Source organism: Adiantum capillus-veneris, chromosome 25, assembly GCF_014529385.1.
Source record: "Adiantum capillus-veneris isolate H3 chromosome 25, ASM1452938v2, whole genome shotgun sequence".
Taxonomy (NCBI): domain Eukaryota; kingdom Viridiplantae; phylum Streptophyta; class Polypodiopsida; order Polypodiales; family Pteridaceae; genus Adiantum; species Adiantum capillus-veneris.
In genome coordinates, this window is record NC_140955.1 from 62,069,765 (window position 1) to 62,090,641 (window position 20,877).

At 42.5% G+C, this 20,877-nt stretch overlaps 1 protein-coding gene across 2 annotated transcripts in view; it reads right to left on the reverse strand.

Moving 5' to 3' along the window:
* The window catches only part of LOC147424980 (uncharacterized), a 48,198-nt gene extending 41,131 nt beyond the window's left edge, over positions 1-7,067 (reverse strand). The window contains exon 1 of one of the 2 annotated variants that reach the window (XM_086500562.1): positions 6,746-7,067. In XM_086500562.1, coding sequence (XP_086356688.1) covers positions 6,746-6,992 — 247 coding nt within the window. In that variant the 5' untranslated portion in view covers positions 6,993-7,067. The remainder of the gene's footprint in view (positions 1-6,745) is intronic. The other variant, XM_086500561.1, reaches the window with a different exon arrangement.
* Positions 7,068-20,877: the final 13,810 nt, after the last annotated feature.

The following is a 20,877-nucleotide window of genomic DNA, read 5'->3' on the forward strand; positions in this document are numbered from 1 at the left end:
GCCGACAAATGATCTATACTCTCAGAAAATCCTATCCATCATTCAGTTAAAAGTCATTGGAGCATTGGTGAGGCCAAAAGGCATCATTGAAAATTCATACAAACCGAAGCCCATCCAAAAGGTTGTCATGTAGACTTCTCTCGGCGCGATTCGGATCTGATGATATCCGCTTTTCAAATCAATCCTACTGAAACAAGAGCATCCTTGAAGTCTATCGAGAATATCATCGATCCTTGGAATCGGAGATCTGTTCTTGATGGTGATTTTATTGAGAGCTTTGTAATCAATGCACATTCTCCAAGATCCGTCTTTCTTTAATACCAACAACACCGGAGAGCAGTAGGGTGAAGTACACGGCTGGATAAGACCATTTTCCAGAAGGTCTCACACTTGGTTCATGATCTCTTCATTCTGGGCTCGGCTAACACGGTAAGGTGGCCGGTTCGGTGGTGTGCTTCCAAGAATCAGATCAATGGTGTGATCCTCGAGATGAGATGGGGGCAACTTGCCTGGCAAGCCCTCAGAAAAACAATCAGCATGTGTGTGGAGAAAATCTTAACGTTGTTTATCAAGTTCAAACATGTTCGTTCTGTGTTCTTCATTTAACTCTTTCAAGTAGATCGAGTAAACAAATAGACTGGATTTCATTAATTTGAAAATGGCCGAAGCCAATACAATAGGGACGGACTCGCCCTTCAATTTACATCAAGTACAATTTTTTGGCCCTTTTCATTCGTCAAAGTTGCTTTCTTTGCCCGATAATTGACCACGGTATTGTTCTTATGGTACCAAGGGACCCCTAGGAGGACGTCACAACCTTCCAAGGGCATTATGTAGAAGTCCTCATGCCCTAAATACCCCTGACAATGCAACCGAAGTTTGCCAATGACAAGTGTAATGGCAATCTCCCGTCCGGGTGCCGCTATAACTGCCTCTGCTGGTGGTCCCATCTTCTCGGGTGTAATCTCAAGCCACGCCACCAATTCAAGTGAAATGAAGTTGGCCTTGGCTCCTCCATCGAAGAAAATCAGGGCTTCTTGATCTCTCACTTTGCCCCAAGCTCAGCAAAGTTCTGTACTTTCATCAATTAGGCTTTAGGCAGTACCCATGCAGTCTGGTATCAGTCCTGATTTCATCTTGCCTTTTCTGCCATGTTCCTCTGCTGCTCTCGAACTCTCTGACCTATCTTCAGTCTGTTCTTGTTGTGCCTTTTTGGGGCACTTTGCGGAGATGTGCCCATGTTCCCCGCAACCAAAACACTTTCCCTCTCTGATGTAATTGGCTCTCTCTCGAAGAGTGAACCGGGGTCGTGTATCCTTATCCTTCTTTTCTTGGGAACTCTTTCTCTTTCTACTTTCATTATTGGAGGCCTGTCGGGTTCTCTGAGTCAAGATCTCATCAGTGGGGTGAGTCAAATTTCTCAAACCCTGACCCATTAATTCTTGAATAGAATTTAACTTTTGTTCCAAGCAGTAGTCTCGGATCTCTGTAGGGAGTCCGTAGCAAAACCGCTCAATCTATTCCTTAAAAGAGACCTTCTTAACTGAAGAGATTGTAGAAAAGAGTCCCAAAATCTCTCGCAATAAGTGTCTATAGAATCTCCCTTGGTCATCCGAAGATGGTTCCAAGCCGTTTGTATATCCTGTTCGTACTCGCAGGTCAGCCAAGAAGAAATAAAGAGCCTTTTGAATTTCAACCACTTGACTAGAGCTTCCTTCCTTAGAAGAAGAGTGGATCACCATGTTCGAGCATTGCCTTTTAGCAAAGAGGCAGCCCTCCTAATCTTGGAGTGCTCTGAGTAGTGCCCTCCAGAGAAAGCTATGTCAAACTACTGGATGAAGGCCAAAGCCCTCGGAGCATCTCGGAATCCAAAAAAGGATTCAAATTTTATCGATTGTCTAACTTCTTTAAACTCTTTTGCTTTCTTGCTTTTATCTTCGAGGAAGTCATTTTGGTTGGCTTTGTAGAAGTGCTTCTTCTTTTCTTTGCATAAAACATATGGTCATTTGAGTCCGGACTGTAAGGGGATGACTCCTCTGTAGAGCTATCAAAAACCGGGCGGAATATGGGTTTTTTTGCCCTTTCCGAAGCTTTGCTTTTCGCTTCACTTTTTACCTTTTCTGTCCTCCTCTCTCGAGTCTGAAGAGCTAGCAGGACTGTCAGAAGAAGAGAAAGAAGTAGAATTGGGTAGTCCTTCAAAGCGTACACGCTTCTTCTGCTTTCTTGCAGATGCAAAAGAAGATTGAACGCCCAAATAACCAGGGTAATCAGTCCCCTCCTTGCGCTTTTTCACTTATTTTTTGGAATGATTGTTCGTGTCCAAAAACCGATTGATCTAAGTCTGAACCACCTCTTGAAGTTCTTGTTCTGTAAACATCCGAAGAGAAGGAGGTTTCTTGATTGCCGGTTTGATGGGTGGTTCGATGGCTTTCTGCCACTGAGTGTGCACTTCAGCGACGGATTGCTGAGACAAATTTTGCAAACTGAGGGTCCTTCGCAAATTTAATCATCTGCTTTGTGCACTCGTCAACCTGCTATCGACGTTCCATCTCTTCAAGTTCGTACTGAGTAGGCCGAGGTGGCCCGTTCTCTTCCTCTGTTAATTTGGTTGAATCTTCTTCGTAATCTCCTCCCGCATCAGCAGATGCAGAAGAAGTCAACTGGTTCTTTTTGGAATCCATAAGTGTCGCAAGAAAAGGATCAGATTTTTTGGTAGAAGAGAGATCGGCCATGCTCTGATACCATTGTAACAAACTTGGACACCCCAAGTCTAAATTCTACCGCAACACAGAAGAGATTCACTTCAAAACAGTTCACAAAAGTCGACACGGCCCGGCATAGTTCCGTGCCAAGAGGTATTGGCCCCAAAGACTGGAGCCCCTTTCGGTATTTGTTTTTATATTAATCTGTGCGCGAAGTACAAGAGAGTCCGCGAGTACTCACTCTCAGACTCTACATCGTTGCTCTAAGGAGTGAGTCCCAACGGACTTATTTATTCTTACAAGGGATGCCCAAAAGCAGAGCCCCAACAGTGAAGCTCAAAAGCTTCTCAAACTCAAAAGCAACTGTAACCAAAAGCTGCTAAAACAGCCAGCGTGATTTCCAGAAATCCGTATGTACTGCCACATCAGCAAACAAGCGCGCTTTGTGGAAATCTGCCACATCAGCAGTCAACGCAATTTGCAAGAGTCCGTACAGCTTGCCACGTCAGTCTGTCGGCGCATTTCACGGGACTGCCATGTCAACAGGATGTGTGTGTGTGTGTTCGAGGGCCTGCCAGTGTAACACGTCACCAATTTGTGACATCTTCCGCCTTTTCTCATCCTCTCTCGACCTAGAGGACAACTAACTGTCGGAACTCTATGAAGACGAAGAAAAATCTGAATCATCCTTGAAACGAACACGCTTCTTGGATCTGCTTACCACCTCAAAAGTCGACTTCCGGCACAAATAACCGGGGACGTCCGTTGTTGATTATTACCATCCTAAGGGAAGCATCAATGACCTCTCGCCATCTAGAGTGAATCTCATCAAGCAGGTAATTCTTCGGGTGGTGCACATACTTCGGATCCTTGAGTATTTTATAAATCTTTCCATACATGACATTTGTACTCCGCTTATTCGAGATTCCCCACCGGAAATTTGCCAAAATCTCCCACCCAGGGTTGTCCACGTTCGACGTACGGGACGTCCCGTACGTTTCGTACCGTACCATACGACTCGTACTTTTTTTTTCTTTTTTTTTTTTTCTTTTTTTTTTGCGGGGCGATTTTTGGTGTGGGAATGTTTTGCATCTCGACTGCATTTGAACAAGAGCCCAATGGCTGCATTGGCTCAAACCACCATGACCTATGTGCGACGAGGCTTGGGTAGCGGATCTACTATGGCCGCCACCACTTTGGAGATCATGATTCTTCTTTCTTCGGACATTGCCGTTTCCAATGTCCATGGACAGATCTTTCATGTTCTAACTTGTAAGACTTAAGTTACAAGTATTTAGTACTAAGCAGTGTTAGAAAAAAGCCGGGGTCTAGTGTATTTTAACCGGTTGAAATTATAAAATCCCGGTTAGATTTTGAGCTTGCCTCTAAGAAAACCGGCAAATTTACACGAGTTTTAGTGTAATTACCGGCAAAAGCTTCAAATTTTGACCTGAAAACTCAAGTTTTCCCTTATTTTGATCGGTTAGGAAAAATGTTTGTTTCTAGCCCTGGTACTAAGTACTAAGGTCGATGTCATGACTCATATGATCTATCATGTGTAAGACGCATGATTTTTTTTTGCATCATACGTTACGTCACCGTACGTCTAATTTTTTTTAGTTCGATTAGTACCGCACGTCTTCGTACGTGTACCCGTCGTACGTGACCGTACGTGTCAACTATGCTCCCACCTGCTCGGAAAATTTTCCAAAGTCTGCGTTGGTTTCTCTGTTCTCATGGTGAGATTCAACTTTCCTTCATCTCCCAGACGACCAACAGTCGAAGGGGTGTCGTCTCTATTGGATTCTCCGCGAGAACCTGTGTGTGTTGCAAAAGGGATCAGCTCCTCCGTAGAAGAAATATCAATCTGAGCTCTAATACCACTCTTACAGGCTTGGACACTCCAAGCGAGAAATCAATAGCAACACATGAATAGAAACTGCAAATAATTGAATTGAACTTGAATAGAGAGAGAGAAGGAGAGTCAACACGGCACGACGGAGTCCCGAGCCAAGACACACTCGCCCCGAAGACTGGAGCCCCTTTCGGTATTTCTTTCTTATTATGCTTTGCCAAGTACATCTCCTGAGGCTCTTCTCCCAGACTGTGCGACTGGATGCTCTCTAGAAGAGTGGCTCGAAGGGTCCTTATAATCAGTGAAAGGGAAGCCCAAAAGCTCCTATTCTAAAAGCACTTGCGTCCAAACGCTTCAGCCACAAAAAGCTCTCGTAAAACTGCCAATAGCTACCAAAATAATTTATGGAAATCCGTATAGCAGTGCCACGTCAACAGTCAACACGCATCACGAAATTTTGTAGAATCATGCCACGTCAACAGTTAGTGAGTTTTACGGAAATCAGCTACAGCGATCAAGCTTCTGATATTTAACGTTTTTAGGTTCCTCTGCCGGTGCTCCATAAGTTGGTAGGGTTTAGGATTTTGATTTCTAACCCCTTAGGGCCCTTGGCCCTTCTTCTGGGTTGAATTTCTCTCGTCCTCTCGGCCAGTTCTCTCTCTTTCTAGTTGGACATGCCATGTCATCACTTTGTGACAGAGAGCACCACGTGCCAACTAAAAAGGTTCAAAACTACAACAAACTTTAGCACTTCAAACACAACTGAAATAGAGAGAGAAAATGTACACAGTAGACACGGAGTGATAGAGTTCCACTCCTAGATGCATTGGCCCCAAAAACCGGGCGTCCCTTTCGGTATTTCTTTTATATTGATCTTCACAAGGTACAACTGCTGCGAGGAGAGCGCTCTCGAATCTGCATATGCAAGTCTGTGAGAAGCCTCCCCCAAGGCACATATTTAAAGGCCAGTAGCCAAAAGCATTGTCACGTACATATCTAACCCTATGTGCATGCGGACAAACTGCAACTCCTATTTCTAGGGTTTAGGACAGCCTAAGAAGTGTTCTAGCCTAAGAAGTGTTCTGGCACCCTTCTGAGCCTGTACGCTAGACCTGCATGCCCAGACACTTTAGAGTAGTTGAATACCCCCTATGAGCACAGCCAGTGTCTGTTAGGTGTAGGCATTGGGGAGTGTTCCCATACAAATCATCAGTACCCAGACTAGGTAGTTCACCGCATACGAAGCACCTCTTATTAAGAGCTCTTCTAATTATTAATAAGTGATATAATAGCAATATAGTAGATCGTGGGATGTCAAATCGCTCTTGTTCTACATGCATCTGTGAATTGCTAAAATAACACTTTGTATTAGGTCTTCTTTTGGAGAGGAGAAACCTTCAATGTTTTCTAAGAGCTTATCTTTGCTTTCTTGTTGTGCAAGTCTACCGTCTTCCCAACTACTGAAAATGTTACAAAGGTTATCCTGCATTGGCCATTCTGAACTTGGGGATGAGTGGAAATCCTTTGTTGCTGGTGAAGTTGTTGTGTAAGCAACAACATTTGCAATCTTCAATTTGAGATCAATGCCTTTCTGTAGCATGCACGGCTCACAACTTTCATCATCAAAAGTAATTTCTATGTACATGAGTACACAAATTGTCGATAAATCTTCAACATTGACCAGGTTCATCTCTACATGTAGGTAGAGAGCACATTTCTGTGAAGAACTCCATTACTATTTCTCTTATCGTGATATTTGATTACTTAATTGGATTTAGCGATTGGCCACCTTCACCAATAGAGATGTCTATCGGAGATAAAGAAAGGCCGCGTTTATAATCATTGTATGTTTGAGGAGAACTGTGCCAATTTTCAGCCATATTCGTGTATGGTCTTATAAATGAGCTCTGGTTATAATCATTGTATTTTTGAGGAGAACTGTGCCAATTTTCAGCCATATTCGTGTATGGTCTTATAAATGACCTCTGGGTTTTAGTGGTCATATGAGTAAACCTAGGAAGCATGGTCTAAGTGGTAGTAATGACAAGCAATCATCAAGTTCATGTGATGAGAATCGTACCTAAAGCTCTCCATCACTCACCTTACCTGTTTACAACTTGTAAAAGTACTGGTAAAATATCCCACCCTAAAGCATCATAGTGCTCATCTTAATCACGCAATTTCATACCTGCTTCTGCTCCTTCCAAAGAAGCAACCGCAGCACCAAGCTCTTCTGCATTAGGACATCCATATCTTCTGTAGACAAAGGAAGCGTCCTCAAAATCTTCCAGGCTTTCAAAATCATAGACAGAGGCTTGCCAAATGGCCTTCTTGCCGGAATAGCCACCGCCTCTATTGCTGCAGTGGGTGGCCAATGCCCCGGCATGACAACAAATTGTCGCATCCTGACCGTGCTTCTGAACAGTATCCTCCATTTGCCACACTGCTGTTTATTTCGGTAGAAAGGAAGTGCCTATATGCAGAGGAAAATTATTTTCTATCCGGTAGATTCACCATCCGAGTTCCCTCGTAAGTATCAAGTCGGAGGATATTCCCAAGGTATGTTTTTATGATCATTCTCCTCTCTCTCTCTCTCTCTCAAAATGGGAGCTATATATTGTACACGAGACCTCTAGGGATGCTCAATGGGTCTTTTCCCCAGAAAAAGTACGAATTCGAGGAGTACGGGATGTGTGCTAACCATGCATCATGGTTATAATGGAAGAGTGCAATATGAACCACCAAGAAGATGCACAATAGCATATGATGTGCCCCTAATCCAGATTGAATTATACTAAAGTTTGCACCCATAACCAAAGAAAAGAGTATATATACTATTGTGCCGCCCTGGAGGAGCTTGTTAATATATCTTACTAGCTATGATGAGTCAGCAACAACTCTAAACAAATAGTTGTCAAGGTGATAGATGTTCGGGAAGGTTGTGAGCCCAAGATGTGTGCTCGACAAGCCTTCCACATAATCCACATTTTAATGCAAAACACACGGTAAAAGTTGTATACCACAGATGTAGATAAAATTGTTGCTTAGTGGGTGGAAGCATATCAAGATTTCCTTGTCCATAACCCAAAGATGTCTCCATGAAGACCGGATCTCTCTCTCTCTCTCTCTCTCTCTCTCTCTCTCTCTCTCTCTCTCTCTCTCTCTCTCTCTCTCTCATGTCACTTGTGGCCAAGGGCGGCCCGGTTGTTAAGAAATTGGCCATCCATCTTCCACGATCTTGCCAATGTTTGATGGTCACCGTCTGGGTAATGGTCAACATGTGGTATTGCTTGTAAGCAATTAGGGAATAGCTAGACTTGTATAATCCTACTTGATTATTGTTTGAGATTAAAATTTAACTAACTCTGTGTCATATTTGTGGATTGTATTTGTGAATTGACGTTGGACACATGATGGAAGCTTGCAATATTTGTGGATTGATGCATGGAGACATGATGGGGGCTTGCAATATCGCTCTACTTAATTTATTTTTGTCTTAGCAGCCATGTAATAATTTATTTGTGAATCCCTTAGTTTTTGGAAATTAGGTTAAGCTTAGAAGGATAAAAGTGTGAACCACCTCTTGTAGTGTCTAGTTGTGCAAACGCATGAAAAAAATTGTTGTAAAAGTGAGGGGCCTCAAATTGGCACAACTCACCTTTGGAATAAAGTATTAATTGTCCCAAGATACAAAGTGTGACTGCATCTTGGGGGGCCGAGATTGAGGCCTAACCTTTTGTCGATTCTCGGTATAAATTGGCAACTCACCTTTGGAATGAAGTTCTAACTATCCCAAGATACAAAGTGTGTTGGCATCGTGGGGGGGCTAGATTGAGGCCAATGTTCTATCAAGTCTCTGTGTCTTGGCTATGGAGTTCTTTGCATGTGTGATTTTGGTAAGATTGTGTGAGAGCTTGTCTCCTCTCTTATTCTATGTCTTGGCTATGGAGTTCTTTGCATGTGTGATTTTTTTAAAATACCCTTTGAACGCACATTATATGAATAGTTTCTTAAAGGTGCACCCCCCGAGTACTCTTCAAAGATAGTACTATATCGTTTAAGAGAGTTAAAATTTTATGAAGCGAAAGCAACACCATTAACCAAAATATTGCAACCATTGATTGTCCTACAAGGTTTTTGGCCAAGCCTTTAAGTCCTCAAAGGCGGTGCTAATGCTCTCACAACACACAAACCCCATGCTTGGTGCTCATACCCACCAATTAATAGTGAGAACTAGTTGATTATGTTGAAATTATCAACCCCGTGTATGTTGGGCTTGCACCCTTGGCATGCAAATGCACCTTTACTAAGACAGACACGAACGCGTTGTGAGCTCACACACTAGCAAAAAGGAAGCTTGCACATCAATTCATGTAAGCCAACTACCTAGGCTTTGATCATGTATTGACGGTTCTAGTTGAACTTAGCCCACCACCATGGTCATGAGCCCACTAGAAAACAAAAAGAAGGGCACAATAACTACACGACAAGATCGTGTGGCAGTTAGTATGCACCTCTTTATGCATGATAAGTGTGCTACAAAAATTTACAAAAGAAAAACTTGATGTAACCTAATCCTTGGCTTCAACAAGTAAGTAACCGTACCAAAAAGTGAAAGGAAACAATGGAAGCAATGGCAAGTAGATAGGCACACACAAAGAGCACAAGGAAAGAGAGGACACATAGATCACGTGGGATGGTACTAATACACAATCAATGCACTAGTGCATGAGTATAATTATTCATATGGATTGGCTATACACATGGGTGGCTGGTCACACTAGCCTTTAATCCAACAATCTCTCACTTAAAGGGCAGTGTGCCTTTAAAGTGGCCAAAATACTGTTACCATATACATGTGGTAGTGATGTGTGTGAACACACTAGGACCGCCAGGGCATTTTTTTCCTCTTTAGGAGGTTTTTTTCCCCCGAGCATTGTATATACGCCCATCACTCTAGGGCTATCTACCTTTCCATTGCACCCTAAGTAATACACTCTCTATTGTGTGCCTTGAGCTTGCTTCGTCTTCTCCAAGCTGTGTGTGTTTCTCTGCAACCCTAATTCCAACAATTGGTATCATAGCAGGTTGCGTCCTCCCGGGCTTAGTCGCCAGTTGCTCCAGTACATGCCTATTCACTTTCTTCGATTTCAATGAGCTTTGGCGAGCGTTCGCTTGGGCTACTCAGATTTTTGATTTGGGCTCATTTCGGCCTCCGTTTCCACTACAGGCAGGTCTGCATAGGCAATTTCGTCATTTTGTGCAGAATTTCTGTCAGTGCCATTTTCTGCATAACAGGTGCCTTATAGTCTTCTACGGTTTGTGCTATATAGCACGTGTTGTTCTCGCTCCGTTTCTCCTATGTTCCGGCAGTTTTCACATCAGGTGCAGCATTCACCATGGCTGACAACAACAACACAAATGTGTTCAAGATGTTTGTTGCTAAGGGCAGGTTGGATGGGGACAATTACCCTATGTGGGCTTATATGATGCAACACGTTCTTGTGTCAAAAGGCGTCTGGAATATTGTGCAGGGCATTGATGTACATCCTGGTTCTTAGGATGTAGGCGATGTTGAGGATGTTGCAGGTCTTGCTGCAAGGATTGCTGCTGTTAGAGTTGTTTTGCCTACGGCACAACAAGCTCGTTGAGATGTTAAGGATGCGCAGGCTCATGCATTGATTGCGTTGTCTGTGAAGCACACCATTGTTCCTCACATCCGTTCAGCAAAATCTGCAAAACAGGCTTGGGATATTTTGGCTGGTCTTTATGCAAGTCGCAATGAGGCTAAAATTGCTTTGCTGCGTAAAGAGCGGGAGTCGAAGATTATGCATGAGGAAGATGATATGGACACTTTCCTTGCTAGTGTCAAGGATATCAATGAGCAACTTATTTCTGCAAGTGAAGTCATTTCAGACAGTTCCCTTGTGCAGACTGTTCTTGATGCCTTACCAGATTCCTACCAGAATTTTGCTAGTACTTGGAGACTGATGACCCAAGGAAATCCTGAAGTTGTCAAGTTTGATGCATTATGCACATTGTTGTTGCAAGAGTCACTTTCTAGAAAAAACAGGACTAGGCAACGTGCAGTTGAATAGGCTTTTATTGCTTCTCAAAGAAAGGGTGGTAACAGTAATGCAGCCACTTCTTATGGTTCTGCTGCGAGTGGCAAAAATTCTGTTCCTAATGCTTTTGCTGGCAGCAATTCATCTGGAAATTCTAGTGATAAGGGCAAAAAGAAGATGCGTTGCCATTACTGTAAAGCTAATGATCACTTGATCAAGTCGTGTCCTAAGTTGAAGGCCAAAGAGGCTAAGAAGAAAGAGGGTGGTTCCACTACAAATGCAGCCATTGTTGAGTCTTCTGTGAAAGGAGACTGTGATGCTGATGTTGATGCAGAATAGGCTTTTAGCGTAGAGTGCACTTAGAATCCTGTTGTCCATGATGCATGCTTGTCAGTTGCTGCAGATTCACATGTGTGGTATTTCGACAGTGGTGCTACAAAGCACATTACCTCACATCGTGAATTGTTTACCTCTCTCGAGTCTGTCCCTCATGGGAATTCAGTCACTTGTGCCAACAATGCCTCTTATCCAGTTTAGGGAGTTGGAAAGATTGTGCTTACTGTTGCTAATGGCAGTTCTTTCACACTTGTTGATGCACTTTATGTACCTGGGATCACTCTTGTTTGTATCCGCACTTGCTAGACTTGGACTTGTAGTCAAATTTGTGGATGACAGAAGTACAGTTCATGATCTCAGTTTTGGTGATGAAATTGTTGCATCTGGCCTTTTGTGTTGTGGGTTGTACAAGCTCACTTTGTATTACAAGTGTGGACAAAATTTTGCAAATGCTGTTGCAGATTCAAGGGCTATTTCAGATGCAAAACTTTGGCATGCACGTTTTGGTCATATGAATTTTGTCAGTTTGCTGCATTTGCAGAAATCTGATATGGTTGCTTCTTTGCCGCCTCTTGAAGCACCTGTCAAACATGTTTGTGAAGGCTGTATTTTGGGTAAGATGCAGCGTTCTAAGTTTCCAAAGGATGGTTCAGTTCGGGCCACATGCAGGTTGCAGCTTGTGCATAGTGATGTTTGTGGGCCCATGCAAACTCCGTCCTTGGGCAATTACATGTACTTCATGACTTTCATTGATGATTACTTCAGGCATGCATGGGTATTTCCGCTTAAAGCGAAGTCCGAAGTTTTTATGTGCTTCAAACAATTTCTGGCTATGGCTGAAAATGTCTCGAAATGTACTATGGGCACCCTCCGTTCCAATCGAGGGGGGGAGTTGTGCGCGTATGTCTCACGTGTCAATGCAAGGAACTTGCCGATACACTGTGTGCGAGACACAAATGGCTCCAAGCACACAACAAGCCTAAACTAGTAAGCTCAAAGAAGGCGATGGTGTGTCACTCACCGCTCTACGCTTGCTTCGTGGAGGATTCCTCGCCACGAAGAAGAAGGAGCCACCACTTCGCCACTTCGCCGCCGCTGTGCCTTCGTAATGCTCGATCGCCCACACTCTCTCTCTCTCTCTCTCTCTCATACACACACACACACAAGGAGGTGAAGAAGAAGAAGATGGAGATGGAGATGGAGCAAGAGCACTCTTCTATTGCACAAATAAGAGAATGAGTGAATTTTAGGTTTAGTTGACTTTTATATGAGCTCGCCCCATTCACACTTGGGTGCCCATGCTTAGCCAACTAATCCCTTGAATGTTCCAGTTAGAGTGCGCCTCTCATCGGTGATCACTCTTACCCTTTTCCTATTGGACCGACAAGCCCGGTACCTGACTCTACCAAATAAATAATACAATGTCCGCCGTAGGTAATAGGGTGTCCGTGAGCCGTGAGGGTTAACATGCCCCCCTTCCTGATGTAGATTCTGTCCTCGGAAGCTATTGAGTTGAAGCTTGTTATGTCCATGTTGTAGAGAATCTGGATTTGAATCTGCAAGGCAAAGTCACTGTTTCAGCAATCGGAATTATATGGCCATAAATCATGAGGGGAATGTAAAGTACATGTGGAAATGAGTAAATGCAATATTTATGAAATGTTAGACTGGCATTAAGGACAAATAAATCTCACTTTGAGTAAATTAATTAATCAAGAGTTTTGGGCTTATGGGTGAGTCTATCAATTAGTTAGCTATGACTAAGGTTAAAACAACTACTCTAGTACTAGCTAAGCTAAGAAGATTATCTAAATGCAAGATTCCCTAATTGTGCTTTTTAGCTTCGATTAGCCAACTACCTCTCACAACTGCAAACAAAAGCTTGAAATGTTAACTGTAAGCTCGATGGAAGTCTTTTAAATGTCATTCATTTTTTTCTTTTTCTCTTTTTTACTTTGGTTCACAATCATTTGACGTGTGTGCTTATTTTGTATGTCCGGGGCTTTTTGCTTCTCAAAGAAAAGCGCCCACACTGGGAACCTCTAGGGCTCTAGTACCATAGACAATACATGTGAGTGAAGTACCAAATCAAGCTAGGATTTCTCTTCCAGCATTAGATTTTTCGTTTGTGGCACTTATGTTTTTTTCTTCCATTTCCTTTGTATTCTCACTAGTGTTTTTGTTGTTTAAGTGAGCAAGCTTCTCTATGCCTTAAACATTCCTAAGGTCTCAAATACTCATATTATTTTATCAGCTAGGCCTAGTGGTCAAGTAAATGAGTTTACCTAAAGTCACGGTCTCCTAATCTCAAGGCTCATCCATAAGATTAAACTCTAGTTCCATCAACTTAAGCAAAGACAAATTTATACATCAATAATGGCAGATAACAAACATAACTACTGCACTCAAAAAAACCATGAAAAATCATTATTAGAAATTATACATATCCACCAACATGAATCATGGAAAGTAGTACACCTGGAGGTATGGAGTTGTTCATTTCGTCGAAGCAGATGTCCTCAGCATGTGGATGGAGATCCATATAAGTCCTACCTAACACATCCAAAAAACAAGCACTATACCTCTAGGAGGCATGTCAGTGTGAAAAAATTAAAACTCCTAGAAAACAAACTCAAAACACAATCCAGACCCCTAACCTACCTATCTGTCATCCCTTTTAGAATCAAGGAAAGAGGATATTATATAAACCGGGTGGCCACCCTAAGGCTAGGCCTCTATCCTCATCATCTAGATAAAAAAAATCATTTTCCGTGAGGCCATAGTCTTCCTCGGTCTCTATTATTTCTTCTTCATCATCCTCTTGCGCAAGCGTGTTAATCAAGAACCTCGCGATGCGTGGATACTCATCCTGTGCAAAAGAATAAGCATGTGCCACCGGAGAAACATTCGCTACTGGGTAGGGATCACTAGTTATCCATAGACGTATCAACCATTCTAACTCCTCAAAATTTCGCTTACGCGCAAGTCTCTCTACCAAATCCCATGCGCAAGAAAGTACAGGGTAGCAGATGTGAAACACTTGAGAAAAGGAAAAAGGGTACCTTTCATAAAAAATAGAAGCGCATGCCTCTGGTGAACTAGCCATGTCTGAGAATACAGATATATTTGGTTAGGTCTTAAAACATGAGTTGTTTTTGTGTGTTACTTGATGTGACATGGTGAATTTAGACTTATGTGTAGGATCTGATAGGGTGCTCTCTCGTTGCTAGTCCTCTTGCTCTTTTACCTTTTTCTTTTTTTAAAAAAAAATCTTTTTTTGTTTGTTTGCTAGAACTACTATAAGGCTTTATATATACATTCCCTAGGATTGGAGATTGAGAGGTCAGGGAGGAAGGTTGAGAGGGAAGCAAGTGAATGATGGATGTCAGCAAACACTCCCCCCTTCCTTGGGTAGATCATACCTTTTGGAATGATGTCGTCACCTTTTGCAACCAATTGTTCCAAGTTGTTATGGGTGAAGGCTTTAACCAATAGTTTTCGATCGCCCTATGTGTTTCATCTAGTTGCAAGGGTGGTAAGGTACTCTCCCATGATTTTATTTGCAACATTGTTGTAGGTGGTGAACCTACAACAGGAGGTGCAAACTCTTTCTTGGTTGTATGGATATGTACAATGGTAGGTGGAAGTTGTGTCGAAGCTTCTATTTCCGTATAGGAACTACATGAAGAGCAAGAAGCTTCATTTGCTTTCCCTGTTCCTGAGCTAGGTGGAACAAATCGTTCTTTCTTTGGTACCCAAACTAGCTCTGGAGCAGGTGTGTCGCATTCCGTGATTTTTTCCTTTCCACGATTTTTAATTTGTTTTGAAGCCACAGAATTGGGTTTACATGGGCCAAGTGATAGGTAAGAGTACAATTTACGTTTGGGTACCTAGATTTGATCGTTTCCTTCATAGTATCCCTGGGCTTCCAATAGTCATTTAGGAATCCAACGCAATGGTTCTTTACATTTCTTGGAGTGAGGGGGACGTTTCTTACGAGGCTTCCGTTTTTTAGCATCAGCCATGGTCACTAAAAAAGCTTTAGGGACCCACTTGTATGTTTTCTTTGTTATATTAGGATGGTTCTTGTGTGTCTCAAGTTTTCTTTCAACTACATCAGTTGAAGCTCTAGAGAGTTGGGCTATGGGGACATATGGTTCAACCTCCTGGACATGCAATGTCTTGGGTTTTATTTCCTTAGGCAATATCTCAGGGACTATGGCTTGAGTGGTAGGGATAAGAGTTGGTTTTTGCGTTGTGACACCCCCAGTCCCCCAAGCAATAGTGCATTTGGTGGCTATCATCCACGTGCGTCCTAGGTTTATATTACCCTCCATAGTTCCAGTAGGCATGACCAAAAAGTCTTGAGCTACAACCCCATTGTCATAACTGACAAAAGTGTGCCAGATTCCAAAAACCGTAGTTTTTTTCTTGTTGACACCCTTGACTTGGATAATACTCTCAGATAGAGGTGGCTTCCCTAATAGACACCACGCCCCATATGATAGCAGATTATATTTAGCACCCGTGTCCAATAAGGCGTTATATAGCACTTTTCCATAGCCACTATTTAACTCAATAGGGTATCGTAGAGGTGTGTCAGAGTCCAACCAATCCTCATCGATTTCAACGTGGAATGCATGTGTGACTCCAAGGTTAGCCTCTCGTTTTCGTCTTATATGTTGTTGTCGCTCCTTAGCCTCAGCTTGAGCTTGTATCTTCTTCAATTCTATTTGTGCCTTGGCTGCCTTTTTTGTATGGATGGCACGCAACTCCTCTTGGCTTAAAGGATCATAGTATCTTTTAAAATTGCTCCCATTGAGGAATCCAATGGTTTCAACTCCATCAAGAGTCTCCACACGAATGGTTCCTTGTGGGGTGATCTCACATACTCTATATGGTCCTTTTCTCGCATATTTCAACTTTTTCTTTTCGTTACGCACTCCATACATAAGGACTTTATCACCAACATTGATATCTTTGTTCTTTAAATGACGGTCAAACCATTTCTTCCTCCTATCTTTCTCCACAAGTGCATTTTGCATAGCTAATTGCCTCTCTTCATCTAGCCTTTCAAGGATATATAATCGCTCAACTAAGGGGTTACCACCCCAACCTTCTTGAGAAGCTACTCGAAGACTAGGAACGACAAACTTCCATGGCATAACCGCTTCTTGGCCATACACCATCTTGAATGGTGTGCAATTAATGGCAACTTTATACGCAGTATGATAAGCCCATAGAGCTGATGTAAGCTTTAAATCCCAATCTGTGCGATGAGCTTCCACCGTTTTGGTTAAGATAGAGATTAAGGTCTTATTGGTGCTCTCAGCTTGGCCATTTGCTTGTGGATAATAAGGTGTGGACTTATGGTGAGCTATCATGAAGTTAGTAGTAGTGAGTTCTTTGATTACTCCATTTATAAAATGAGTACCATTGTCACTCACAATCTCAAAGGGACAACCAAATCTTGTAATAATGTTCTCAAAGAGAAACTTGGCAGTTGACCTTGCATCGGCCTTATGTGTCGCCCTGGCTTCCACCCACTTTGTCACATAGTCAGTGGCAACGATAATATATCGAGATTGAGTGCTACGAGCTGCCGGACTAATTGGGCCTACAAAGTCCAAACCCCATTTTTCAAATGGTTGAGTCACTTTAACAGGATGTAAGGGCACCCTATCCTTTTGTTGTGTGATCTTGTAACGTTGGCATTCATCACATCCTTTTGCAAAAAGTGATGCATCCTTAAATAAGGTTGGCCACCAATAGCCTGATTCCAACACCTTTCTAGCTGTTAGTTCCCCCGAGAAATGTCCTCCGGCTATACCCATGTGGGCTTCTTGCAGTATGTATAAATACTCATCCTCACGGGCACAACATCTAAGAATATCATCCTTCCCTAGCCTGTAGAGAGTTCCCGCAATGAGAGAGTAAGGTTCACATTCTTTTAACAGTTTTCGAGCTATGTCTTTACGAAGCTCTTTGGGTGGAAAACCATTAACTAGAAAGTTCACAATCTTCTCACTCCATTCAGGTATGGTTTCGACTAGGAATAGAGAAGTATCAGGCAATTCATCATCGACTCCAGTAGGGGCTTCACCATTGGGTATGCGAGACAAACGATCAACCATGACATGTCTTTTACCAGGTCTCACCACAATGGTAAAATCAAACTCAAGGAGAATTAACAACCATCGTGTAATTCTTCCCGTGGAACAAGGTTTATTTACTAGATACAACAAGGCTTGATGATCAACATAGAACACAAACTTGTTGGCCAGAAGGTAGTAGCGAAATTTCTTCACTGCATAAATCATACCTAAACCTTCTCGCTCTGTAGTGGTGTAGTTTCTTTCGGCATCATTCAACAGATGACTTGCAAAGCTAATGGGGTAGTCCGGTTTATGTTCTCCTGGTTGAGCTAGAACACACCCAATAACAAAGTTCGATGCATCAATATGCACATGAAAAATTACATTCCAATCGGGCACTCGTAGAATAGGAGCGCTAGTCAAGGTCTTTTTCAATGACTCATAAGCATGGTCACACTCCGCAGTCCATTGGAACTCAATAAGAAGCTTGTACAAAGGACGAGCTATCTCGGCAAAGTTTAAAATAAATCGTCAGTAATAACCAACATGGCCCATGAACCTTTGAACTCCTTTATAGTTTGTAGGTGGTGGCAATTCAACAATCACTTTAATTTTGCTCTCATCTGTGGAAATCCCATTTTTGGACACTATATGCCCTAAAATGACTCCATGTTTAACCCAAAATTGGCATTTGAAAGGGTTTAAGGAGATACGATACAATCTACACTTCTCAAACACTTTTCGTAAGCATGATAGATGTTCTTTCCAAGAGGAATAAACACAAAGGTCATCTAAGAAAGCTTCACAAAACTCCCTCAAATATTCTCTAAAAGCAGTGTTTATTAATCTTTGAAAGGTAGCCAGGGCATTGGTTAAGCCAAAAGCCATAACACGAAATGCGAACACTCCAAATTCGGTTATAAAGGCTGTTTTAGCTTGGTCCTCTAGCGCAATTGTGATTTGATTGTAGCCAGAGTACCCATCTAAAAAGCTATAAGCTTCCTTCCCTGCAACTCTTTCAAGCACATGTTCTGAATATGGCAAGGGGTAATGGTCCCTCCTAGTGGTGGCATTGACCTTCTTGAGATCCACGCACACTCTGAGTTTCCCATTCTTTTTTGGCACAATCACTATTGGTGACACCCATTCTGAGTGCTCAATAGGGTATATGAATCCGCATTCCACAAGCTTTTCAATCTCTTCTTGAACAATTTTTGCATATTTAGGATTCATTGGGTAGGGTCGTTGCTGAACTGGTTTAACCATGCTATTCATGGGGATTGTGTGCTACACCACGGAAGGTGGAACACCTTTCATATCATGATATGTCCAAGCAAATATATCCCTGAATTCCTTGAGAAGTTCTTTAAGTACACACTCCTCAGTCGCTGTCAGATCTTGGGCAATGAAGACAGGTTTAGACTCTTCTCCTGGGTCTGCTAACTCTATTTCCTTAACTATCGCTGGACCATCATAGACTCCATTGCTCCCATCGATAGGTTTTCTTTGAGCCTTTTTATACACAACCTTACGTTCCTCTGTGGTATAGGATTTGAAATGTTCAGGTACAGGGTGTAAGTCTGTGGGGTCCTATTGTTTTGTGGACTGTGATTTAACTTCTGATTCCTTTTGTTGTTGAGCTAACTCTCGATTTTGTCGTCTCCTTATGGTACGGCTCAACTTTGGCTTATCTGTAGCCTCTAGTTGTGCGATGTCAATGGGTTGTGGACTACACCACATAACTCTTTGAAGGTATTCACCCCAGTTATTTACCAACTTTCGATGAGCATCACATGCCCCTATATAATTAAGCCATTCTGCGGTAGATTTCTTTTCATTTATTCTAGCACGCACATTTGCTCGATATCGTCGCCTCTTATATCTCTTACTCTTCTTGTTTAATTCTCGATTACGGTCGATTTCTAGTGAAGACTCACTAGATGAATCACTACTTGTGTCTTCTGCTCCCTTGGATAGATTATCATCTAGGTTACCACTGGGCCTTGAATGGTTTGTCTCCACATTTGCACTAAGATTTAACTCAGATTCTTTGTCCTCAGAGTCAAAGTCAATTGATGATTCTGACCCCAAATCGTGTGGGCTATAGTCTTGTGAGGCGCTACTGGTTTCAATGCCAGTCAAACTTTCATCTTGTAGATCATCAGAAGCTATATGCATTGCTTCTAGCATGTTTAAGGGTACAAGTGGTGGTATTTCATCCCCCTCAGGTGTTACCCAGGTCGTCCCCCTATTTCCCCAAGTGTCTATGGTTGCTGCTAGGTGGACCCAATCCACATTGTCCAACTCAGTCATCCCAGGTAGTACATCCATATAAGGAGAATTTTCCCCAACATCAGTGTCCGCTTTACACGTGTAACAATACTACAATGGGGCCGAGTGAACTGTGGTGTCAGATCTATGATCAATTATAAACCTATTTCCTAGAGGATGTGCTCGACCCGTCACAAGATCCACTCGAATGACAGAATGTTGGAACTGCAAGTAGACATGGTTTTTAAACCAGTCATGCACCATTTTTGTTTCCCTCATGAAAGGACGTCCTAAGATCATCTCCGATGCCATAGTGTGTTTGGAGAAATCCATAACAATAAAGGTAATCCTTATTTTATGTCCAAAGACCTTGATCTAGCATCCCAATAGGTTTAACAATATTGGCCATCTTCACTACTATGGTTGTGGTCGCAAGGTGAGGTCTTCCCATAGTTTCCCAGCAATTTTTAGTCACAATGCTAACCCCAGCGCCACCATCAAGGATTCCCTTCACAGTTAATCCCTTAGTAGTGATTGGTATAGTCGCATTAAATTCATCACCCTCAAAGTATTGTCCCAACTTGTTAACAGGTATTTCTCTAACAAGGTTCTCATCTAGGTTGGGTTGTGGATCTAAGTGTTTCTCCTCTATTGGCATCTCCCTAGCTCCATCCATCTGTGAAAATTGTGGTAGCCCAAACTTCAGTTCTCCATTGAGGAAGGCTCAAAGAGCTGAGACTAGCTCGGGGTCTTTATATAGTTTGGACATGATGGTGGTTCTAACTTCTGAAGACATGAAATCTATCAATTTGGCAATGTTTAACGGCACCTTTTGGCCTTGAGTCCCTTGACATAGGGAAGATGGGATCTCCATTTCTTCGATAGGATCATGTTATCCCTCTGTAAACATTCTTTCCATCAAGAAGTGAGTACGCCCACTTTCCCATGACTTTAAGTCACTTTCTTCTTGGATGACACTAGGTATGTCCAAGGGTCTATGGACTTGGTGAGGTTGTTGTTGCGTAGGGAACACGGTGTCTGTAATTTGGATCTTCCTAGGTGCTGGTTCTAGATCCCTTTAGGTATCTTCTATCAAACTCCTTAATTGCTTGACTCGCTCAATCTCCTCTGTAGGGTTTGGGTAAGTTCCTATCTTCTTTTTGGATCTTGGCCATTGTGGCTCATGAACATCTCCCTTGTTGGTTTCTATGTTAGTGGTCGTTTTGGTCTCCATGGTTTCACCTGAATCAAAATCTTCTTCAGCGTCGTTCATATATACGGGGTCATCACCAGTCCCTATGTTGGTCTTTGAACTGGGGTCTGACTTCGCTGCTTTTTGCAATCTCTTTCTTCGTGTTTTCTTCTTTTTCTGAGATTGGGCAATTGATGCCGTGTCTCTTTCCTCAAGAATATAATTTTGTTTTTGGAGCATCGATCGTGTGAGTACGTTTACTGGTACCACGGGTGTACTTGGTGATGGCTCCTTGGTAACTTCAATCAAGTTTAATGGCGTGATCTTCGGTGAATTTGGATTATTTGGACATTGGGCAATC